At 45.8% G+C, this 13,384-nt stretch overlaps 1 protein-coding gene across 1 annotated transcript; it reads right to left on the bottom strand.

The window, feature by feature from the left end:
- Positions 1-3,300: 3,300 nt before the first annotated feature.
- On the bottom strand, positions 3,301-11,524 carry LOC147445877 (uncharacterized). The gene has a single exon (XM_086525230.1). The coding sequence runs from the start codon at positions 11,299-11,301 to the stop codon at positions 9,133-9,135; it is 2,169 nt and encodes a 722-aa protein (XP_086381356.1). The 5' UTR covers positions 11,302-11,524; the 3' UTR covers positions 3,301-9,132.
- Positions 11,525-13,384: the final 1,860 nt, after the last annotated feature.

A 13,384-nucleotide genomic window follows, 5' to 3' on the forward strand; every position in this document is an offset into this window, starting at 1 on the left:
GCTCACTTCTATGGGAAAAAGTGATTTAATCCCGTCGATGGAACCATGAAACCGGCCTGTTCAATCCAAAAAGGGCGGTAGACTTTACTTCAAACCTTGATTTAGCTTTCGCCCATTATTAGTCGTCTATTATATCTGCGCTATAGTGACACAAGAGAGGGGAATGGGATACAGATGCTAGAATGCACCTCTATGAGAAGACCGACACCAGATTGGCCCCTAACTTAGGCGCCCCTTTCGGTATTTCTTTATTGTTTAATAGAGGGAATAAACGTTGTGGTCCTTTCAAGGCTGCCCCGCACAATCCTTGGCTCAATTCTGAGTGTTCTGGCTTGATTTCGGCAGCATAACTATACTAGAACCCTTCAAGGTCAATATTCCCACGCATTAAATGACTTTCCCGACGCATACGAGGACTTTGCAAAACCTGGCGAGAATCTGCAGCACGCTGAATTCTCTGTTTTCAGCCCTGAAAATGCGCCAGATCGCCTGTACAGCGGTCCTCTTGCGTCCCCGAACCTCCTGGGGGTATTAGGGTCCGTTTAGGGCCAAAACCCTAAACCTGCAAAAATACACAGCAGGCTGTAATTCACTGTTTCGGGCTCCGTTTCGCGTGCCGGTCGCATCCTTAGCAAGTCCTCGAGCTCCCGCACCTGTAGGGCTACTTGCCCTTTGAATCGGACGAGATTTCTGGCGTGAAACCTCTCCGAATCCACCTGTACCTGCAGGGGGGATTAGCTGCTAGCTAATCCAGTACCTATGCAAGAGGCTCTTGCCTTGGCAATCGCACATGAACCCACACAACTGTACATTGGTCAAATGAAAAGCCCACTAGTGGGGCATAACATACTGCCAAAGGGGAGAGAGAGGGCAGTGCGTAGCGTGCAGGGCATCACTCCTGGCACCGCACTGTGCATAAGAGGGAAAGCAAGCACTCCATAGCTCTTAACCTGTGACAAATTCTGAAAATGAGCCTCTCCCAGCTTAAAATTCAGCGCCACTTCCTTCTTGCATTGGAAATTGCACCAGAATGTGCCACTTGGCACATTTACAAGCATTTTCCCGTTTCGGGGTTGCCGCCTAAAAATCTCCCAACCGGTTGCCCAGCTGACTTCACAGCAGAGTAAGCAAATGTTCCCCTTGTCATTCCAGAGGTAATGACGCAAACACATTTTCAAGTCCCAAAATAGCAGTTCCCTAAATTTTAGGAGATGCTGCCATTGTATCTTTCTAGGTCATCTGACCCTCTTTGTACACTGTGGCCACATCCAGAACTGAAATGTAGCCTCTGTAGCAAAGGATTCCACTTTGGCTAGTCAATGACCCCACTTTGGCTAACCATAGTCCTTGTCCAACCTTAGTGCTCTCTTGCCCTCAGGCCTGGACTCCCTCTGGACAGTTCCACACTAGCTATGCAATGCAGGGCAGTTAGATTTCCCGAGGGGTGTTTCCAAAAAGTGAAAGTAAATAGATAATAAGAAAGAAATCAACAAAAAGGATAGATAGTAGTCACACGCTGGTGACAGTAAAACCAAGGTTGGTGTTTAACACCACCCCACAATGGACCAGGAGATCAGCACCCACATTCACAAACGGCCATGAGACAGTGGAATATACAAATGCTTACACCTACCTTGGGGTGGTCTTTAGTGGACCAGCATTTTCATTGACGAGAGCAGCAGACTAACTAGAGCACATGCAGCATTGGGTGGATTGGAGAGGATGTGTTCACTCATTCAGTTTCAAGAGCCTCGAACGAAGCTCTGGCTTTCTGACACTTTGGTGGCTTCCGCATTGCTCTATGGAGTTCAGATATGGGGGCCTTCATTGGACCATCACAGGAGGTCGGGTCGCACTGATGGATGGGGAGACATGGAGAAGCCTCTAGTCTCTCTGACCTCGCGGCTTATTAGAGCCAAGGCTTCAGTACCACATGACATTATTCGAACAGAGCTAGCTGCCCCCCCACTAGTGGTTGAGGCGCTTACCAGACCAGTCTCCTTATTAAACCGCTAGTGGGACCTCCCCAAAGAAATATATGCCCGCCTAGCACTTGAGTCCTCTCAACAATTAGCTTTGCAGGGAGAGACAACATGCTGGTATGGAAAGATGACATCATGGTTTCAAGTACATGGGTTCAGCAAGGACAGATTGCCCCCCTTCCAGTACCCATTGGAAGCACCCTCTCTAACTCTTACACAGTCCGAGGTCACCGGGCTCATCCGCCAAGACCTGATTCAGCTAGATACTAGGAGGACTTGGATACAGCCGGCTCAAGAGTTGGGCACGAAGATGGCTTTCTATAGAGAGCATCTTCTCCAGCTTGTTGAGGTTAATTTTGTGACGAGGCCCATATACATGGACACCCACTTATCTCATGGGATACGATGTGCTATTGGCCAGATACGCACATCTTCACACCAGCTTCGGATCAAGATTGGTAAATACAGCGGAGTACCAGCAGAGGCCAAGACATGTCCCCTATGTCACATGGAGCCTGAGACAGAGTTGCACTACACATGCCACTACCCAGTTTACTATGAGATACGAGACCGCTTTCACTACCTATTTAGAGAGGACTTTGGACCACTCTCTAGAGTCATGGGGTATGAGGACCACAAATGTCAGGGTCTTTTTTTTCTCGAGATGCGCACACTAAGAGAGAGCCTGATGAGAGGAGAGGCTAGCCAATCTCAAAGACGCATCACAGACTTCTTTGGAGTGGACATTGGGCAGCCAGAGGTGCAACTACCACAGCAGAGCTCACATTCTCCTCACACCAGAGGCACGTTGATCAATCGAGCGACCGAGCTAGGGAGACCTAGACGCCCACAACTACGGAAGACTACACAACATCGACAGAGGCTGCATCAGAAGATTCGGACTCTGGCCAGACATGCATGACGCCCGGTCAGACTATTGACCATGGAGGAGATTAATGAGATCCGCCAACAACCGATGATAGATCTCCTATGATTTAGCTCTTTTGAGAATTGTATATCCTACTCATCTTGTATCAGCCTTTGTATCAGCCCTCACCCATTATATTCCCACACGCACACCCACATTGTGTTGTATTAGCCCCCAGTCACTACTTTCACACCCCCCCCCCCCCCCCCCCCCCACTCATATCCTACACAGTTCCAGCTAGCTGCTTAATTCACATCTTGCAATTTAGATTTTAGTTTTTCACTTTACTTCATTTTATTTTTGTACCCAGACATTGTATTAGATCCACCAAGATTGTATCAGTTTGGTCTCATAGGTCATTTTGGCCTTTTGAAGACGTTTAATATAACATTTCATTTCTCTCTCTCTCTCTCTCTCTCTCTCTCTCTCTCTCTCTCTCTCTCTCTCTCTCTCTCTCTCTCTCTCTCTCTCTCTCTCTGTGTGTGTGTGTGTGTGTGTGTGTGTGTGTGTGTGTGTGTGTGTCAGAACCTTCACTCACGGTATCTCTCTCTCCTCTCTAGTCTATCGCACAATTCTCACGAAGTAAAAGGAAGTCGCACAATCAGTGATAGGAACCTTGAGTTCGCACTCAGCACTCATCCTGAGCATACACCATCAATCACTTCCGTTGCACATAACACATGGTACCCTATATAACAGCCACTTCATGGAAAGCATCTTCAACCTGTAATAGTTGGTCATCTTGCAGAAGACACTCATCTATAATAGCTTCTAGCTTTGCTCGAACCTGGTTGCGAGTACTTGCATAGTTTAGTACGTGCATCATTTCTCGATTCCTTACATCTGAGCCAGCAAGAGGAACATGATGTCTATCATGTATGGAAAACGCCCTAGGAACTGTCTACCTATCTAACTGGAGGCACCCCTGTTTGCCTCTGTCGCCTTCTCCTTCTCTTCTTTGCTTCCTTCCTAGCTCTCTAAGCCTCTGATCTTTCAGCCACATCATCAGGCTCCTCTTGCCGCATCATCTCTCTTTCTACCTCTACCTGCTATACATGTGGTGCCACATCATGACGCCTGCAAAGCTGGTCTCAAATACCATAACCTGCAAAACTTGTTGTGTCTTAATTCCCTAGGAGGAATCAAGTAGTCAAAAAGCTGCCGTGTCTAAAGTGCCAAAAAGCAACAAAGATCTTGCACAAAGAAACAATAAACTTTTATATAGAACGACTTAATTGTCATCGCAAGAGAACATTACAAATTACCAAGACCTTAAAAACTTTCTAACCTTTTTTGACTTATGAGGAACACTAGTCTTCCAGAGGCGCACCTGCCAGATTCGAGCTATCACCACACAAACACAGCCAGATCTTCTGCCAACACTAACTAGCACCTGCAAATGCAGCAGTTAAAAGTGACCTGTGGCTGCATTAGTAAGAACCTTGATAATCATGCAAGCACTTTACACCTCCCACCTCTACGTACAACAAGGATATGACAGAGAGAATGGAACCACCAGATTACAAGCATGATCTTCACTGAATCCTGTTCTGTTGATTTTGGCGAGCGAAAATGCCAAAATCAAATAACCAAGGCACATTCCCCGAGGGTCAACCTGAGATTATGTGAGTGTATTGTGTATCTTCAACAAAACACGTACAATTAGCCACTGAAAGGTACAGATGTAAATCTGCAGCATAGAGAAATTTAATCCAATCCGCTTTTAGTAAAAAGAGCACAGTTTACATCGATTGTATGCAATACATAAATGGATGCATCCCTGATACAAGCACAGTTTACATCGATTGTGTGCAATAAATAAATGGATGCCTCCCTGATACTCCAGCTACTGCTGGCTAGTAAGCAAACATGTACTTGTTAGAAGAAGGCTTCACATTCCACATGCACGCATGATGATTGATGGGAACCATGTGAAAATCTGGGCACATTATTCCACAATTAGAAAAACCTTACTGGTGCAAACCTGCTACGCGTCACAGTTGTAAAAATCAGACCTTACAGCCATATACTACAACTAGGGACACAACAATGAACTTTAATAACGTTACTACAAGCTGCAGCATCATTATCTGAAGAGACAACCTCATTGGTTTTTTCACATCAACTTCAATTTAAGGTGAAGGGTTTTGAAGATGACACAAGGCTCCTCAACTCCCAGTAAAAAGCACCTGAGTGGCCAATAAATCAATAGCCAGCAAGCTTTGAATTCACAAAACCTAAAACACTCGAATTGAAGACTGAATCGTTTACAGATAAACATTCACAACCCAATCCTCCACAGTTACAATGTTATTCTGATATGACTTTCTTCTCATTATGCTTTGCCCATGAGTAGCATGAGTCTCATATTGTTAGGGAGTACTGTTGACAAACGGTGTCAAAAACCCATAATGGCTGGTTGTAACCAATGGACGAGGTGAACATTAAAGCTCTGATACAAAGGAGCTGCAGAGCTTTTCACGGATCATGTCACAGTAAATCATACTCTGATTTTTAATTGTACCATCTCAATGTGACATGAAGTTTTTCGATATGAGGTATTGAGTACATTGAAAGTGTGGCACATAGCAGCCAATGTGAGAGCACAATAATAACCATGTTAATAAATCAGCAAACTACCAACATATAGTACCACATACTGCAACAAGATGAAGCCTTCAGCTGTATGCACAAAAACGATAATGCGTTTACTTGCTCATTACTATGTTACTTGGGTCCATTCAGCCTCTAATTCTTCAGGAATTAATTTTGAGAATCCCCGTGGTTGGAAATTAAGCACCCACAAGTGAGACACTACCTCTCCACCACCAAAACAAAACACTCTTGCGCAAATCGTGTCCTAAAATTACAGGTAAATGAACAACTAAGTACCCCACAACTGAGAAGGGATAAACCGTGGAGAATAGCAATAAATTGCAACTCTTGGCTCAACCCTGTCCTGACATCTCTGTCAAGTAAACAATGGCAAGATCAAATAGCTTAGAAACATGATGTCATCTACCCTTACTGAGCTGATTATCAAATTAATAGTACCAACCCACCACTAAAATGCAACACTCTTGGCTGAATCTCGGCCTGACATCTCTAACAAACGAACAATATCAAGATCAAATAGCTTAGGAACATGGCGTCAAATCGACCCTTAGTGAGCTGAATATCGAACTAATAGTTCATCTTACCGAGATTGAGGAGACCTCAAGTTATAGCATATCAAGTGACTGGCCCAATGTGATTCCAATATTTATTTTGGCTTTATTTTACATATTTGTCAAAGTCTTGGGTAGGGCAATTTACTAAGGGGGGCACCCAAGGGCCCCTGGGCTAGTATATAAGTAATACCTTGCCCCCATTGACTAATTACTAATTCATTTCCCAGTTGGTCTCTCTCTCTCTCTCTCTCTCTCTCTCTCTCTCTCTCTCTCTCTCATATGATACCTGGTATGATGAGTGCACAAAGACCAGAGCCCGACTTCAGAGGGAGGTACTCCTAGGAGTCATTACTCACAGGCACTCACGGATTACTTCTCGGCATTTGGTACGACAAAAGAAGAGGGCATTTCTAGCTCGACTAGAGCAAGATTTATATCAGTTGTTTTTGAGGCAAGATTCAGGCGAGGTATGGCGACTCTTCCATGAGCACGGTCAAGAGGTCAGCACCCACTTTTACATATGGCCAGGAGACGGTGGACTATACAGATGCATACACCTATCTTGGGGTAGTCTTCAGTGGACCGGTGTTCTCATAGAGGAGAGCAGCAAAAACTAGATTGATGAGAGCTTATGCAGCCTTGGGAGGATTGGAGAAGATGTGTTCGCAAGTTCAGTTTCACGAACCTCAAACAAAGCGGTGGCTTTTTGACACTCTAGTGGCTTCAGCTATGCTTTACCCTCGGTGGACCACTGCGGCAAATCTGGTAGCACTGATGGATGGAGATGCATGAAGAGGCCTCTAGTCTCTATGATCTCTCGGATGTTTCGGGCTAAGGCCTCAGTGCCACAAGAGATTATTCAGCCAAGCTAGCTGCCCCTCCTCTCGTGGTCGAGGCCCTTACTAGATCAATATCCTTCATGCATAACTTATGGAACCTCCCCAGAGACAGATATGCTCGGCTAGCCCTTGAGTCATCTCGATAGCTAGCGCTACAGGGGGACACAGCATGCTCGTATGGGCAGATGACATCATGGTTTCAGTCACATGGCTTCAGCATGGATAGACTGCCCCCATTCCAATACTCCGTGGATACACCCTCCCTCTCTCTCACACTGACACAGAGCACTAGACTCATACGTCACGATTTGATTCAGCTAGATACCAAGAGTGCATGGATACAACAAACGCAGGAGATGGGTACGAAGAAGGCTTTCTACAGAGAGCATCTTCTCCAACTAACAGAAGATGGATATTGATCAGACCGGCCTATATGGACACTCATTTATCCTATGGGATCATTGTGCTATTGGTCAGATGCTATCGCATCAGCTAGAGATTGAGATTGGCAGATTTAGGAGTCATGAGATATCAGGATCAGAGATGCCTCGGGTTGTTTTTGCTCGAGCTACGCAAACACAGGGAGAATCTCTTGAGGAGATCAGGCAATGGGAGACATTCACATAAGGGAATTACTGACTTCTTTAGAGCAAGGACTCAACAGCCAGATGAGCATGCTTCACAGCAAACTTCAAAGCACACTTATACCATAGGTATATTAGTTGACAGAGCCACTGAGCTTGGGAGAGCTAGACGCCCACGTCTACGAGGGCGACCACAACATCAACGGAGGCTCCATCAGAGGATTAGGACTATTCTAGCACGACATGGGAGACGCCCAGTATGACAATTTACAAAGGCAGACATTGACGAAGCTCTTCAGCGACCGATGCAGCACTTTCTCGGACAATGCCCTATGCCGGGCATCCTTGGGCATTGATGATGATGTTGATAATGATGATGATTTTAGTCTTTCACTTTACTTCACTTCATTTTTATTTTTGTACCCAGACCCATCTCTCTCTCTCTCTCTCTCTCTCTCTCTCTCTCTCTCTCTCTCTCTCTACGCTTCCACATCGTCAACTTTGACACAAATAGCTTAAGAACATGACGTCAAATCTACCCTTAATGAGCTGAATTGAGCAGACCTACAAAGACAGACTGTTAGCATTTAATGTCAGGAATGTACGAATGTGGCACAAGGCTCCAAATGATTTGGAAAGTGCATTGAGACTTGTCTCACCCTTGTAGCCGTCACCTGGAATCCGCGCAAGTGTGTCTGCACCCCTTAGACTTGACGAAAAGAAAAAGGTTGTTTTCTAAACTCCTCCACCCAACCCAGGAACACCCTTTTCTGCATGTCTATACAATACTTGAGTAGGCAAGGCGAAGTATCGCAAGGTACCCATTCAGCAGAAGACTCTCAACACCATCCCTAACACTGACAATAGAATTGACAATTTAGAAACACCATCAACCACATCGATCAAAGAATGCAAGGATATAAACTCACAGTCCAAAGCCCAGAGCATGCAACATGCCAGGACCGTGGCTGCCCACTTGTCGTTAAGCCGAAAACTAGGGCCAGAAAACAGCACAGGGACAGGGCCAGCCTGGTCTTCCAGACCATTAGGAGCCATGCCAGGGGGTATGGGCCCTGGGGTCCCCACCAGGGTGGTACTGGTGACCTGGCATGGGAGGGAAGGCTCTGCATATGCAAACAATTCAGCCTGCCCTCCAGATTCATACATATAACGAGCTCTCCCTATGAAGTCTAAAGTGCACGAAGGAATACAAGCAGGTAAAAACTTTCGAGTCATAAAGACAATGAAAATACCTTTCTAAACAAAGTGAGAAGACCATTTAGTGTGTGCCATGACATCAGAAGAAATCTCTCGTGCTCTCACACTAAATCAATTGTATTTCAATATTTACCTGCTCGCCTGATTATCACAATAAATTGTTACACAACCTCTTGTGCACCTTCTCATACCCAGGAGATTTACAAAGCCTCGTACAAGAAAAGACAGTGTTCTCAACCACACTGTTCCGGAAAAACTGTCCCTATCACCATTATCTGGTGTGCCATGGAAGCATCAGGTCCATTGCACAATACTAATGGTTGATGTCAGAAGGTGCGGCAGACTCCATAAGATAGTGCAAGGACAAAAATGGTAGCATACACTACATAGCATTTACATAGACACTGCATACTAAGAACTTGTCAGTGTCTCCTCAGCTGTATCTTCATCATGTTGGTGCTCATTTTGCTGACGTTGAGGATGATTAAGTTGAAGACCATCATGATTGGACACCACATGCTCCTCCTGCTGTCGCTGTTGGAAATTTTGCACTGCTGTATAATACCCACTCTTTTCCATTGAGACAGATGGTGGCGAGTTCACCGAACCAAGACGATCGTGATCGTTTTGATGTGGTGAAAGAAAAGAATAATGTGTAGTTACAGAAGGGAAGTTTGTCGACACTGGAAATGATTGATACGGAGTCTCAATGCCCAAGCTGGCTGAAAAATTTCCCCTTGGCATATACAAAGGGGTCATACCAACATGGTATGCAAATGGCACATTCCACACTGCATTGTTGCTCCATAGGACTCCTGAATTAGTCATCCCTGCTCCTGCTGCTCCTCCAGTTACTTCTGTTGTGTTCATTGCAACAGCATGAGGATAAAGAGCAGACCGTTTTGCTGTAGGAAACACAGGACTGCTTTCACCATCTTCATCATCATCATCATCATCATCCTCCTCCTCTTGCTGTAGGCCCCCATCAATATCTTCAAAATCACCATGACTCGATTCTTGCTTAACCACATGAGAAGCTAGAAACGCTGCAGGCTTGAGTTTCTTTCTCTTCTTGCTTTGCAATTGCAAGTCTGAAGAGAGTGCTCTCTGTGCATGTGCATCAGACATGGGGCCTCTTTGTGCATGTTCATCAGCAGATGAGCCTCCTTGCAGACGTACCTCCGGAGGGGGGCCCCTCTCTGTAAGCCAATGAAGACCAGCAAAACCACTACTTCCTCCATTGCTAGTTTGACTATCTGGCTCCAGATTGGGCTTCGTATCTAGGATAACCTCTTGTGAGAGAGGACCTGTAGCTGCCACACCATCGACTTCCATCTCCTTCTTGGCAAGGAAGATGTGCGGGGTTGGTGACAGGCATGGGAAACTTGCCTTGTGGCCATGAACATAATGTTGTTTATGGGGCAATGAGCCTGAGCTCAGTACCATAGAAGCCGGTACCGTACCAGTACCTGTAGCCGCAATTATGGAGGGTTCTGCATGTCGCAGTAGCCACTCTATAGTTTCCCCATCAGATTTGTGGCCTAGTTCACGGGTAAGCTGAAAGACCCTTGCTGCACACATAGCAGGCAACCGTATGCGTCGGCCTCTCCCATCCACTTTCGTATGCCTATCCTTTGAGGAGCTTCTCAGAGGCTTCTTTACAACAGGCCCTCGTATCGATGTTCCCTCTGCCAATGCCAGTTGCAGGTTTCTATGCCCCTCCATAACCATAAACTGTTCCTCCATAGCAAGTTGCTTGCTTTTTTGAGCTTCCACATCTGATTGGTGGCTTTTCAGCACATCTACACCTGTTTGTCTGTTTGTTTGTGCCCCCATATCTAATTTATTGCTTATCTTCCCTTCCAAGGCTGAGTGCTGGCTTCTTTCTCCCTCCAGGTTGGTTCTCTGTACATCCTGACCTCTATCTATAGATAACTGCCTGCTTCTTTGCGGCTCAACATCGAGTTGCTTGCTATGTTGGCCCTCCGCATTGAATTGTTGGTTTTTTTCATCTTCTGCAGCTATCTGCTTGCTTCTATATAAATCCTCGCTTCTTTGAAGCTCCATAGCAAGCGGGTTTCTTTGGCCCTCCATAGCCATTTGCTTGCTTCGCAGTAAAACATCCTCTTGACCTTCCAAGGCTCCTTGCCGGATACAATTTCCATCCATGCCAAGCGGCTCCTTCATCTTCACAGCTGCATCACCTTCCTCACATTTTGCCAGAGGCCTACCATTTGTTAACCTGCAATCAAGCCCTAGCACTACAGATGCGGGCTCACCTTCCTCTGCCGTGGCCGCGACCATAAGGTTCACCAATGACGAAGATGAGGAAGGGAGAGGAGTAGTATTAAGCATACCTTTGGAAAATTGGAGACGATCAAGCGAGGTCATCATTGAGGCAGAATGGGGATGGTGTCGATGGTGATGATTGGGGGAAACCAACGGCATGGAGGTGTAGGAGACCTCATCGTCTGGGCAATCGTCTGCAGCAGGGAGGGGCTCGAAGTGGAGGGAGCGCATGGGGGTTGCGTCATGAGGGGCATGGTGCGCTGCAGGTGAGCTCATGGTGAACTGTTTCATTCAGAGGTGGAGACTTTGCTTTGAGTTTCAATGCTCACACATACAAAAAAACATCGCATCTGCTCTCAGTGCACGGGTAGAACCACAAACGAAACTCAACTCAAATGATAAGGAGAGAAAGAGAGAGACCCACAGAGAGATCCAAATGGTGTATGCGTATTGAGAGGGCTCAGAGGAGAGAGAAGCCCGCCTAACCTGCCCAAAAGCGAGAGAGGGGAGAGAGATTTTAAAACGCAAGCCCTATGCAGACGAGAGATATTAAACCAAATGATAGCCAAAGTGCCCCACAGCCAACGCAAGGGAAGATATGGGGAAGGCAAGTGGCCTATAAAGAGAGGACGAGACAAAAAGGAGGGTTTAGGAATTTACAAGAGAGAGTGTGCGTCGTGTGAGAGAGAGAATCTAGAAAGAGAATGAGAGGACCCATAACACACAAAATGCTATCTATCCCGCCCAAAAAGCCCCACATCTAAAAGAGCAAATAGATGGCCCACATTGCAAAGTGTCATATGGGCTCTACGCGCTAGCCATTTAGAAAGGCCTCACATCCAAAAAGATGAGTAATTGCACAAAAATGGGACCCACATTAGGTTAGGGTATTTACACACCAAAGTCCCCTGCCCCCACCAAGATGGGTGCAGTAGGTTATAAGTCGTAAATTTTAATAAAATTTCAGGTGTTTTGCCAAAAAAATCATAAAATTCCTATATCTTTTTGAAGTTTGTAAAAGCCAAGTGTTAGTACATAGTGTTACAAAACAATGGAATGTCCTTCAAAAGACTAGCCTCCTCACTATGTCCCACACGGGCATGGGCACGAGGGGATCAATGGCCCATGCCCATTTCGGGGATCGGGTGTGATATGAGGCGTTCGATGCGGTTTGTGTTAATTAGGGAAAATAGGTAAATTTGGGTGCATCAAAACATGTAAATTTGGGCGCCCTCCCCCCCCCCCCCCCCCCAACAACCTCCTCCCCTGGAATCGAACCCAGAAGATCACCTTTGCAGGCTTATCACCTTAACCACCTCACTTGCGCGTGCTTATTGAAAGCATTGGAAGAAGGGCTTCCTTTATGATGAACTCGTCGCTGTGTAAATTCGGGTCAGTTTAGTAAATTCGGGCAAATTGGTAAATTCAGGGCGCGTTGCAACATCGGACGGCCCACGATGCCCCCGCTCCGGGAAATAGGCATGGGTCGTTGATCCCCTCCTGCCCATGCCCATGCCCGTGTGAGATAGTGTTGAGGAAAGACTAGTTTCCAAGTCACATGCAAATAGAGAGAATTTTATACTTGAGCACGTGCTTAATAAGAGCATAATTTTGGTCTTCCAAACGTCCCCTCATAAAAAAACCTCAAACATCAAGCTTTGCACAAGCTAGAATTGCATCTTCAACCTCAAAATTTATGCACCCAACTCCGAGCAGCTATCATGCTCTCGAAAGTGCATCATACTCACCCACTACGCGAAGTAGAAAACCTGAAATTTCATACATACATTCAGTTTGAGCTGAACATCAGCAAAACGGTGAGAAATTTGCAAAAAGTTTCTTCTTCAAAGTTGTAAATCCCGTCAAAACGAAGGGGAATTTCCAAAAGAATTTCAGATCTTCACTCTACAAGGAGAAAAACGATCTGCAAAATAGTGTTGCTGCGTACATACAATTTTAAAGCAGCACCTTCACCTACACACTATCTTCCACATTGTCTTCTGATCTTTCACAAGAGCATACATAACTCTCAACTGAGCTCGCAAGCTCCTATAGCATTCTCACAAAGCTTCCAAGATTTCTTGATCACTCCACTGCCAAGACCAAGCCAGCTATTACCTCAAAGCTCTTGACACCGTCATGCTCCCCGTCATTGTCGTGCACTTTCATACCAGTTGAAGGGATGTACGAATGCAGTGCATATGTGGAGAGAGAGAGAGAGAGAGAGAGAGAGAGAGAGAGAGAGAGAGAGAGAGAGAGAGAACACAGTGTGGAGTGGGAAGAGTGGCTTAAAGAAGCAGTCACTCCTTATTCTTAAATGTATATAAAGAATAAGTGAGTAAGTTAGTCAATTCAGTGCGCCGTGGACATTGGA

The sequence above is a fragment of the Adiantum capillus-veneris genome, chromosome 12 (assembly GCF_014529385.1).
Source record: "Adiantum capillus-veneris isolate H3 chromosome 12, ASM1452938v2, whole genome shotgun sequence".
In the NCBI taxonomy this organism is placed as follows: domain Eukaryota; kingdom Viridiplantae; phylum Streptophyta; class Polypodiopsida; order Polypodiales; family Pteridaceae; genus Adiantum; species Adiantum capillus-veneris.